Source organism: Salvelinus namaycush, chromosome 1 (assembly GCF_016432855.1).
Source record: "Salvelinus namaycush isolate Seneca chromosome 1, SaNama_1.0, whole genome shotgun sequence".
NCBI lineage: Eukaryota > Metazoa > Chordata > Actinopteri > Salmoniformes > Salmonidae > Salvelinus > Salvelinus namaycush.
In genome coordinates this window covers 49,806,307-49,818,330 of record NC_052307.1, presented here as the reverse complement: position 1 = coordinate 49,818,330, position 12,024 = coordinate 49,806,307, and the positions used below count along the sequence as shown (strand labels likewise).

The 12,024-nt window shown below is 41.4% G+C and overlaps 1 protein-coding gene across 1 annotated transcript in view; it reads right to left on the bottom strand.

Moving 5' to 3' along the window:
• The window catches only part of LOC120045149 (cytoskeleton-associated protein 5-like), an 89,083-nt gene that overhangs the window by 53,005 nt on the left and 24,054 nt on the right, over nt 1-12,024 (bottom strand). The window contains exons 15-23 of the mRNA XM_038990076.1: nt 4,848-4,940; nt 4,355-4,540; nt 2,513-2,607; nt 2,357-2,414; nt 1,980-2,105; nt 1,568-1,701; nt 809-983; nt 305-418; nt 79-207 (exon numbers count right to left, since the gene is read on the bottom strand). Coding sequence (XP_038846004.1) covers nt 79-207; nt 305-418; nt 809-983; nt 1,568-1,701; nt 1,980-2,105; nt 2,357-2,414; nt 2,513-2,607; nt 4,355-4,540; nt 4,848-4,940 — 1,110 coding nt within the window. The remainder of the gene's footprint in view (nt 1-78; nt 208-304; nt 419-808; nt 984-1,567; nt 1,702-1,979; nt 2,106-2,356; nt 2,415-2,512; nt 2,608-4,354; nt 4,541-4,847; nt 4,941-12,024) is intronic.

Below are 12,024 nucleotides of genomic sequence, written 5' to 3'. Positions count from 1 at the left end.
ACTGACATCATGATGTGTACTAAAATCTTCAAATCACAAACCCTATCCATAACACCCACCCCCTTCCCCCACACACACCTCCTGTCTGAGGAAAGGATTCTCCCTCTTCAGCTCTTCAGACAGCTCTTCTCCTTCCAGCCACTCCTTCATACCAGTCTGCTCCACCCAGGAGTTCAGGGTGGCCATGGCCGCAGCACGCACTGTGTTCTGGGGAAAGACAATGAGAAGTGTGGGTTTGACCATACGTGTGTGCGCGCGTTTCAGTCTGTGATAGAGAGAAGGGATGTTTATGACACGTGTGTACCTTAATATCCCCCAACACAGTGATGACTGGTATGCCCAGGGTCTTGACATGCTGTTTGAGGGCAGGGCCCATGGCAGTGGCCATCTGCTGCATGATCGACAGGGTCTGCTGGACCTGAAACAGAAAGACGCACACAGAATCATTTAACTGATCACATGATCAAGTCAAGGCAGTAATGACAAAGCACTGATTATTATTTTTTAATTCATGTGTCAATTCTGGAGACATGGAAATGAGTCCCAGCAGTACTCCCCACACACACACTTCTGGCATGCAATTTATACTGGTGAGATTATGTTGGTGAGTGCTGCGGATTATCATTAAAGTCACAGTACATCGCGCAACAAATCAATCAGATAGAAGGGAAACTGACATGTGGGCAGACTGCTCTAAACTAATTCACATTTAGGCCTAAGTGACGGTACGGTAGTGGTCACGCATCTCTGCAATGTAAACCCATTTAAACACTCCCATTTAAAGAAACACTCAGGATGTAACACTAACCAGGATCTTGTTGGAGTCACTGAGGCGTCCCTTCAGTGTGATGGGCAGGTCTCCCACGCTGGGCTTGATGAACTTGGCCTCAGAGAGCACTGCAGCCACCTCATTCAAACCCTCCTTACGGATAGTCCAGTTCTTATCGCCCACCTTCGACACCATGTCCTCTGTGATCTTATCACTACAGAGGAAGAGAACATGTCAGAAGAGCCATTTCTTTGACCGTGATGAAATGCACCCAGTTCTTTCAGTTCTCATCTAAGAACTGATCTGATAATGGATTTGTGAAAGCAATACAGTATAAATGCCACCACATTACTTTAACCTTAGAACAATGGCTGCCTGAAGGACAATACCTCTGACAGTCTTGGTATCATTCTACCCAGAGCTTCTTTTTTTTTTTTTTTTTTTTTTTTACATTTGCTTAACAAAAAAAAACCTCAGGTGCACCACCTAATTTTAGATCTGGTGTGATGCTAACCCATACTGTTATATAAGTGGTGCTACTCATGCACTCACAGACGCAGCTATTGCAAAGCTAGAGAAGTTCTTTAGTACAGTGTTTCCCAACCCTCTTATCAGGGACCACCAGATGTTACACAATTTTGTTGCAGCCTTAAACTGGCACACCTAATTCAATTAGACTACTAATGATCAACCCCTTGACTAATTGAAATTGGTGTGCCAGTTTAGAGCTAAAACAAAAAGGTCTGGTGGTCCGAGGATAAGGTTGGAAGTACCGCTCTAGTACATTGATGTGCTAACCTGATGTCAGTGCGAGGCAGGAGGTCCATGATGTCACCTGCACCCCCCTCTTCCTTGGCCTCTTCTCCCTCCTCCTGCCCCCCTGTCCTTTTTATGGAGCCTCTAGTGGGGGCAGGGGGAGTCTGGCCCTGCATCTGTGACACAGCAGAACCAAGATGAGTCAATATGGAAACTATGTTATGCCTGGAAACAGTGTAAAATAAAAAGTGGTCATTCTTGCACTGATAATATTTAGTGTGAATTTTTTTTTTGGCATTTAAGAGGCTATAATTCAATTTCACAATAACAAAAGTATTTGATAAAAAGGCACATTATTTGGTAGATACATTTAAGGATAGATACAACATACCAGGTACTCCAAGTGTCAAGTAAGCTAGAGATATTTATGAAGATGTGTCAACTAAAATACTACCTTCTCAAACTCTGCGTCGATTTGAGCGAGCAGTGCTGCCTTCTCATCCTCAAAGAACATACGCAGTGAGGCACCCATGTACAGGTACATCACCCCCAGCAGAGAGATGGCTGCTGCTCGTATAGCCTGCGACACAAACGTTAAAAAGGCAGTCATTTGTTTCACCGTTTTTAAAATATCTTAATTGTTAACCAATCCATCTACCAGAGAGCTCTATAAGATCAAGGAATGAGGACCCAAAAATGTAAATCTAAGGAAACTTTAAAGTAGAAATGTTTTGAACCATAATCCTTATAAACTGACTGACTGCTCCCAAATAGCAGCAGACAAATAAAGCAAGACAAACTCAAAAAATAGAAATCAGCAGTAACACTCACAGGATTGGAGGCACCCAAAGCAGTCTTGACGTGGTTGATAAAAGCTTTCACATTGATTCTGGAACAGGAGAGGACATGCTTGATTGATTCAATACCATGAATGAGACATGCACTGACAACACTCCAAAGGAATATAAGACCTGAGTGATAACTTACCCTGTGAAGCCAAATTCCTTCATGGCATTGGCCAGCCAGTTCAGTGCCTCAGCTTGGTTTTTCGGGTTCTTCTGGGCAAAGGCCAATGACACAACCTGGAGTAGAGGTCGACCGATTAATTAGGACCGATTTCAAGTTCATAACAGAGTTTTTGGACACCGATTACATTGCAATCCACGAGGAAACTGCGTGGCAGGCTGACCACCTGTTACACGAGTGCAGCGTCAAAAGGAGCTTGTGGCTGCAAGGAGCCAAGGTAAGTTGCTAGCTAGCATTAAACTTATTAAAAACAATCACCACAGTCACTAGTTAACCTAGTAATATCAACCATGTGTAGTTAAGTAGCTTGTCCTGCGTTGCATATAATCAATGCGGTGCCTGTTAATTTATCATTGAATCACAGCCTACTTCAATGTCGCCAAACAGGTGAGGATTTAACAAAAGCGCATTCGAAGAAAGCACAACCGTTGCACAAATGTACATAACCATAAACAATGCCTTTCTTAAAATCAATACACCGAAGTATATATTTTTTTACCTGCATATTTAGTTAAGAAAAACATGTTAGCAGGCAATATTAACTAGGGAAATTGTGTCACTTCTCTTGCATTCTGTGCAAGCCGAGTCCGGAAATATGCAGCAGTTTGGGCCGCCTGGCTCGTTGCGAACTGTGTGAAGACCATTTCTTCCTAACAAAGAACGTCATTAGCCAGAATTTTACATAATTATGACATAACATTGAAGGTTGTGCAATGTAACAGCAATATTTAGACTTAGGGTTGCCACCGTTCGATGAAATACGTAACGGTTCGTATTTCACTGAAAGAATAAATGTTTTGTTTTCGAAATTTGACCATATTAATGACCAAAGTCTTGTATTTCTGTGTGTTTATTATAATTAAGTCTATGATTTGATAGAGCAGTCTGAGCGGTGGTAAGCAGCAGCAGGCTCGAAAGCATTCATTCAAACAGCACTTTGCTGCATTTGCCAGCAGCTCTTAGCAATGCTTGATGCAAAGCGCTGTTTATGAGTTCAAGCCTATCAACTCCCAAGATTAGGCTGGCAATACTAAAGTGCCTATAATAACATCCAATAGTCAAAAGTGTATGAAATACAAATGTATAGAGAAATACTCGATGCGCCAATTCCTATAATAACTACAACCTAAAACTTCTTAACTGGGAATATTGAACCACCAGCTTTCATATGTTCTTGTGTTCTGAGCAAGGAACTTAAAAAAAAAAAAAAAAAAAAGGCCAAAGTTTAACATGGCACATATTGCATTTCTACTTTCTTCAACACTTTTTGCAATATTTAAACCAAATTGAACAGGTTTCATTATTTATTTGAGACCAGAAAGATTTTATGTATTAAGTTAAAATAAGTGTTCAATCAGCATTGTTGTAATTGTCATTATTACATTTTTTTTTTTTTTTTTTTAATTGTCAGATTAATCGGTATCGGCTTTTTTTGGTCCTACAATAATCTGTATCGTGTTAAAAAAAATCATAATCGGTCGACCTCTAACCTGGAGTGGTCAGAGGGGTTAGTGGATTTGTCTGCAGTTTGGTTCACAAAGTAAATCAATGGTGTCAGTTAATACCAGTGAGAAGAAAAAAAACAAATCGACAAACTGCATCAGTGGGTAACAGTTTGTTATCCAAGCAGAGTTCACCCGAATCCTTCCCTCCTTCCTTGAAATACTCACTGACCAAAACAAAAGCACATTAAAGCAAGCCATTGGTTCCAGTTCAACTACTTGGCATTCACAGACCTGGACAATACATTCATTTTCCTTTAGAGTTACAGTATAGTATAGTTCAGTATATCCAGTCTATTACCTGTTCAGCAATCCAGGACAGAGAGCAGGCCTCTCCTATGGCCGTTAGGGCGTCCTTGGCCTTCCCTCCACACTTGACGTCTCCCATCTTCTCCACCAGGGCATCCAGCACCACAGAGGCAGACGTCTTAGAGAACCTGCCCCTCTGGGCCACCACTGCCACCACCTGGAGCTTTAGCTGCATCACCTGGAGGCATGTTACAACACTGAACATTCTGTAGCCTGTTTAAGCGCACATGAACCAACTAATTTTAAATCCAGTATGGAGGTGAAATCATCCTGTTGCCATGTTTGGACAGTTAATATTGTGAATCTATATTATAAAATAGTTTTGATCTCCTGCAGTGGGTCTTATCACTAGCCAATTCCTATACCATTAAATATCTTGCATTGGCAAGAGGCACGTTAAACGATTATAGAGATCCAAAACATTTAGGCAAAAATCTACTGTCTATGGACAACCCCCAGTTGAGTGTGGTAGGTTTGTTAGGTACCTGGAAGTTAGTCTCCTTCCAGCCAGGTTTCTTGGCCAGCATGCGGAGCAGAGCCTGACATGGCATCGCACTGATGTCCATCTGCTCCGCAACCTGGAGGGGAGAAGTCAGCGGGGTTAGCATCATGAACTTATAAAGGATCTCTTTGAATGTGTAACGCCTGGTGTGGCTATCAATTAAGCATTAAAACCAGCAGGGGTGTGGTATATGGCCAATATACTGTACACCACGGCTAAGGGCTGTTCTTGTACCAAATCAGTGGCCTTGTCGGTAGTGTACGCCCTGAGATTAAGAGTTCAATCCAGAGTCATAGCAAATACTGTAAAAATGGGACCCAACTATGGTTTAATAGCGGGAACCGGGTTACTGAGATCTCCCAGCCAAACCTACTCATTTCCCAGGATAAATGTGAGTAACGGGTCAATTATTTATGAACATCATGACATGAAATGGAATTTAAAATGTTCTGCTGGCTTCTATAGCCTTCTCTCTATTTGCATGATTAAATCACAATGCATCTCATGACAAACAAAAAATTGACTATTGTGACAGGTAGGTCTACATTTGCTGCAGCATTGCTTATGCTACAGTAATAAAGGACTAATTTACATCTCCATCTGGATTTGTTTTAAGCTAAAAATGTTACTTTTTGGGGGCGACCCTACCAAATTCATATAGATGTGAGTTATAGATCTGTCACTCATTTAAAACAAGTCTAAGAGGGGGTAGATCTGTTCTGTGTGCTATTTCAGTAAAAATGTGTGTCTAACTTTCGGTTTTGTACACCAGCTTCAAAACAGCTGAAAATACAATATTTTACATCGGTTTAGATTGTACAATGACTCCACTATACTTGCTAATTTTGTCAAACTTAAATTAGGTGAACTATTTGAATTTTTGCAGCCAGGAAATGGCGGAGCGACTTCTGCATGGTGCATCTTTAAACTGCAGATGCAGTTTTAAGCTGACATATGGAATTGTTTTAAGGTCATACCATTGATCATTTAGCCAATAGATTTTGTATTTTAGGACCCCTTTCAATATTTCATCCCAAAACATTTTGGGGATTTGTAATTTGGACTCTACTACTGTAGCCCATAGAAACACATTGAATAGCACATTCAAAAATGGCAACAAAAAGAAAAGTTAAATGGGGGAAAAAATATACTTATTGGGCCTAGGACAGACTTCAAAACCGTATTCCTTAGTGTCTTTTTTGCCATTTATTCATGCATCTGTCCTAGGCCCAAGTAGTATTTATTTTTACACATTTAACCCCTTATTTGTTGGCATAAAACTACCTCCATACATATGGGTTACCTTCAGACAAGTCCCATGACACTTGTGGGGGTCGCAGAGCAAAACGGAGTACACGATCGTGTTTGTGAGAATCTCCCCTATTGTGGTAGGCCAAACCAGTCGACGCTAGCCGTTTTTGTGAGGTGACATTTTTAGGAAAATCTGGTCTGACAGAGCTGTAGCTCTGCCACTTTCCACCGCAGTATCAGCTGATTAAACAGCATGATCCTTACGCAGGTGCACCTTATGCTGGGGACAAAAGGACACTAAAGTACGCAGTTTTGTCACAACACAATGCTACAGATGTCTCAGGTTGAGGGAGCGTGCAATTGGCATGCTGACTACAGGAATGCAGGGCTATGGCCAGAGAATTTAATGTTGTTTAAGAACTTGGCAGTACTTCCAACCGGCCTCAGAAACACAGACAACGTGTATGGCGTACACTTTTGCAGATGTCAACATTGTGAAGTGGTGGCGGTGGGGTTATGGTATGGGCAGTCATAAGCTACAGACAACGAACACAACTGCATTACGTCGTTGGCAATTTGAGTGCACCGAGATACTGTGACGAGATCCTGAGGCCCATTGTCGTGCCATTCATCCGCCGCCATCACCTCAAGTTTCAGCATGATAACGCATGGCCCCATGTCACAAGGCTCTGTACCCAATTACTGGAAGATGAAAATGGCCCAGTTCTTCAATGGCCTGCATACACACCAGTTATGTCACCCAATGAACATGTTTGGGATGCTCTGGATCGACGGAGTGTTCCAGTTCCTCCCAATATTCAGCAACGTTGCACAGCCATTGAAGAAAAGTGGGACAACCTGCCACAATCAGCCTGATCAACTCTATACGAAGGAGATGTGTCGCGCTGCATGAGTCAAATGGTGGTACCACCTAGGGCTGTTACAGTGACTGTATTACCACCACACCGGCAGTCAAGACTCCTGACTGCAGTCAAATTCCACGTGACTGTTTAGTCACGTAACTAGGCTCTCCCAGCTCTGATGCTGCTGATGGTCATTAACCTACCAAACTTGCCTGGTAGTCAGCACTGCATTGTTCCTCTAATCACTGACAAAACACGTTATCGAAAATCAACACACTTCATGAGAGCCCAAAAGCTCATGTTAGGCAACATTTCTATAGGCTATGCAATTGCGTGAGAATTGTTTTGTTGGCTTCTATTTTTAAGAGGATCTTATCAAATTTCTATAGGCTACATTTATTTCTACCACATTTATTTCTGAACTTTACTAATATTAAGCACATTGCTCCTCTTTACAACAGGACTATAGCCTAACTGGCCGGCATGAAAATTAACTACGGGAAAAGCGTTCATTCACTATTTAAGTGCATAGATGACATGCATTTTTTCCCCCTGCCCTGAGACAGCGGCATGATAATGGTCCATTCTAAATCAAAACTGATTTCACACATTTAGTATATGTAAAGATTAAAATCAAGAATAGTCTGATGTGTGACAATATTATCCCATCACTTGAGAATGATGCCCAGCTTGTATGCATTAAGGCAAAAAACGACAAAGCATTACATGCATAACCGCATTTGCGGTCACTTGAGAATGGCGTTTGCCCGCTAATTGGTTGCATATTGGAACATGAGAGCTTGTAGCCTACTGCCGCGTGTGCATTGCTGCACTTTATTTGAAGAAATAGCCACATAGTTTATCAACATTTTAAACTAAAACAGTCTGATCTGTTGCATCAGCATCATTTCTTTTAAGGTTTTGATAATTGGTTGTATTAATTTGGGATCTATAGCATCCCACAAAGTATGTTTGGAATATTTATTTCTCATACAGAAGAACAAGTTGACCAATAGAATAGGTCAAATGCTCTACTATGGGGGATAGTAGATTGACAGACGGATGCAAACTGGTGAGGGCACAAAGGTTATTATATATTTTTTTTGTTGCACTAAATGCAAAACAAAAAAATTCTGCTAGGGGGAAATGCAGGTTAAAACAAAAGAATATGATCTACATGATCAGTCTGTGTACAATAAGTGGTTAATGTGAACCTAACTCGTAGCTAAAAAATTAAAGATAGCAATCCAATGTTATTTGTTGCCTAGACTTTACTGTAAATGACAAAAAAACACACTGATATTGCAGTTAGCCGTGACAACCTTAATAATAGAATCTTGTGACCACACACACACACCTAAATATTGCACTTGGGGGGAAAAAATCTTTAAGTAGAAACGGAATGAAACATGCATTCTATTTTTGCTCTATTATAGTAGACATCAAGTGCACAAGGATACGTGTACAAAAATAACGATCACCGAGTAAAACATTTAATAATGCCCCCGCACGTGTTACTGTCAAGTTCAACACGACAGAAACAATATTTGGGCTACACTGCACATTATTACATTGTTCACTTTCTGCCTGTGGACATCGGTTCTACAATGTGCCAGCAGAACATGATACCCTTTGTTGGCATAATCTCATTCAGGCACAGTACACCTGGCATACCTTTTTTTATCCACTGTATTGAAAAAGTGATTAAGGGGTAAAGTGTGTGGTGTTTTTCAACTCTATAGTAGGCTGGACAATAGAACGAGTCCAAATTCCCCCAAGGCTGAAAAAACGGCAATAGAGTGTTGGCTAAACTGGAACACTAGCGCGAGCCCAAAGCAAATTAATTGAATTGAACGTTCTCAGAGCCTATTTTGACTGGAATTATGCTTAGAAATCCATTTCGCCCAAAAGGCACAAAAAAAGGAATCCCTTTTTATATTACCACTACAATTTGTTCTAAGGACAAAACTGAAAAAAATACTTGTGTTGAAAGTAAACATACGCACCTCTATGGTGTCAAATGCGCTTACGTCTGCATAAGGAGGAAGTAGGAAACAAATTGCAATTTAGGACTATTTGTTTCTAGCGATCGATGATAATGAGACACACTGCTCAGACTTACGTAATTATTTTTTAATTTCACCAGGTAGGCCAGTTGAGAACAAGTTCTCATTTACAACTGCAACCTGGCAGTCACAATTAGAAAGAACAGATGAAAATGGTGTCCTACTCCCCCCCAAAAATCTAAATATACACATTGAGATATTTGGCAAAATATACCAGCATGCCTCTCCATAGGAAAACAAATGGGGGGAGTTCAGCATTCCAAGGGCAAATAGTATTTCTGGGCTAGCGATTGATGACAACGAGACACACTGCCCAGCCTTACATAATTAGAAAGAGATTATGCAGATTAATGGGGGGAGCGCAAATAAAATGGTACCCATGTATAGAAAGTATTTTTTTTATTTTTTTTAATGAACTAAATCTATGGTGTTTTTTGTATATGCGTATGGACCATCAGTTTAATTGTTATACTGTAAGTATTTTACTTTGAATGTAATTGACTAAATGCAAATGAACTAGCAAATATTTTATATTAAGCATTTGAGTAATTACTACTTCAGTAAGGATACACTTTATTCAGTGACCTTAGGTATATAAAGTTTGATAGTATGATCAGATTTTTTTTAAACAAATGAACTGCAGTAACTAAATCAACCCAATAGATAGGAGCATAAGACCACAAATGACATTTAAGAAGATCAGTTCTCCCTGCATGTACAACTTCCCCACACCCTCACAGAAAAACTCCCGACGCGCACTTTCCTGTCCCTTTCCACACTGCTAATGCAAGAGGACAGAAACAGCATTTTAACAGATGATCGAATTACTATGATGATTCAAGATCATTATTTTCATGCTTATGTTTTGAAATTATACTTGATTACTGTTCCAATAACTACTATCAATAATCCTGAACATTAATTCAGTCACCTCTGGTCGAGAAACGTATTTTCCTATTACATTCACTGTCAAATTCATCAACCAGCCGCTTTGCCTTCTCGCACAAGTAGCCAGCTCCACAAGCTCTGCCAAAAGCTTGTGCTGTCAGCGATCACTCTGCCTTCTCGTGCAAACGAAGAGCACACGGAGGTAAATTTGTTAACTGCGAGGGTTGCATGATGTAATTTATTTGCAGGCTGTTGAGGCAGTCTTGTGTTTTCTATTACTGTTATGAGATATTAAGATGATTACATAATATATGTATAGAGTTGAGGTTAGCGCATTCCATCCCAAAAGAAACAGGCATAATACGATATACATACAGTTGAAGTCGGAAGTTTACATACACTAAGGTCGGCGTCAAACTCGCTTTTCAACCACTCCACAAATGTCTTGTTAACAAACTATAGTTCTGGTAAGTCGGTTAGGACATCTACTTTGTGCATGACACAAGTAACTTTTCCAACAATTGTTTACAGACAGATGTCACAATTCCAGTGGGTCAGAAGTTTACATACACTACGTTGACTGTGCCTTTAAACAGCTTGGAAAATTCCAGAAAATTATGTCATGGCTTTAGGAGATGTGATGAACGAAATAAGCTGAAATAAAATCACTACTATTATTCTGACATTTCACATTCTTAAAATAAAGTGGTGATCCTAACTGACCTAAAACAGGGAATTTCCACTAGGATTAAATATCAGGAATTGTGAAAAACTGGGTTTAAATGTATTTGGCAAAGGTGTAAGTATGTATGTGCAAAAAAAGAAACGTCCTCACTCAACTGCATTTATTTTCAGCAAACTTATCATGTGTACATATTTGTATGAACATAACAAGATTCAACAACTGAGACAAACTGAACAAGTTCAACAGACGTGACTAACAGAAATTGAATAATGTTTCCCTTAAAAGGAGGGGTGGGTCAAAATCAAAATGAGCTGTCAGTATCTGGTGTGGCCAACAGCTGCATTAAGTACTGCAGTGCATCTCATGGACTGCACCAGGTTTGCCAGTTCTGCTGTGAGATGTTACCCCACTCTTCCACCAAGGCACCTGCAAGTTCCCGGACACTTCTGGGGGGGACCGAGCTCTCACATCTAACAGGTCCCAGACGTGCTCAATGGGATTGAGATCCGGGCTCGTCGCTGGCCATGGCAGAACACTGACATTCCTGTCTTGCAGGAAATCAGCCATACTGCTCGTTCTGTGCGTGGTGGCATTGTCATGCTGGAGGGACATGTCAGGACGAGCCTGCAGGGAGGGTACCACATGAGGGAGGAGGATGTCTTCCCTGTAACGCACAGAGTTGAGATTGCTGCAATGACAACAAGCTCAGTCCGATGATGTGGGGCACACCGCCCCAGACCTTCCACCTCCAAATCGATTCCGCTCCAGAGTACAGTCCTCAGTGTAAAAGCTCATTCCTTCAACGATAAACGCGAATCCAACCATCACCCCTGGTGAGACAAAACCGCGACTCGTCAGTGAAGAGCACTTTTTGCCAGTCTTGTCTGGTTCGGCGACGGTGGGTTTGTGCCCATAGGCGATGTTGCCGGTGATGTCTGGTGAGGACCTGCCTTTACAACAGGCCTACAAGCCCTCTGTCTGCAATAGGCTGGACTGTCTGAGCACTGATGGAGGGATTGTGCATTCCTGGTGTAACTCAGGCAGTTGTTGCCAACCTGTCCCGCAGGTGTGATGTTCATATGTAACGATTATGTGCAGGTGTTGTTACGTGGTCTGCCACTGCGAGGATGATCAGCTGTCCGTCCTGTCTCCCTGTAGCGCTGTCTTAGGCATCTCACAGTACGGACATTGCAATGCATTGCCCTGGCCATATCTGCAGTCCTCATGCCTCTTTCCAGCATGCCTAAGGCACATTCATGCAGATGAGCAGGGACCCTGGGCAACTTTCTTTTGGTGTTGAGTCAATAGAAAGGCCTCTACTGTCCTAAGTTTTCATAACTGTGACCTTAATTGCCTACCGTCTGTAAGCTGTTAGTGTCTTAACGACTGTTCCACAGGTGCATGTTC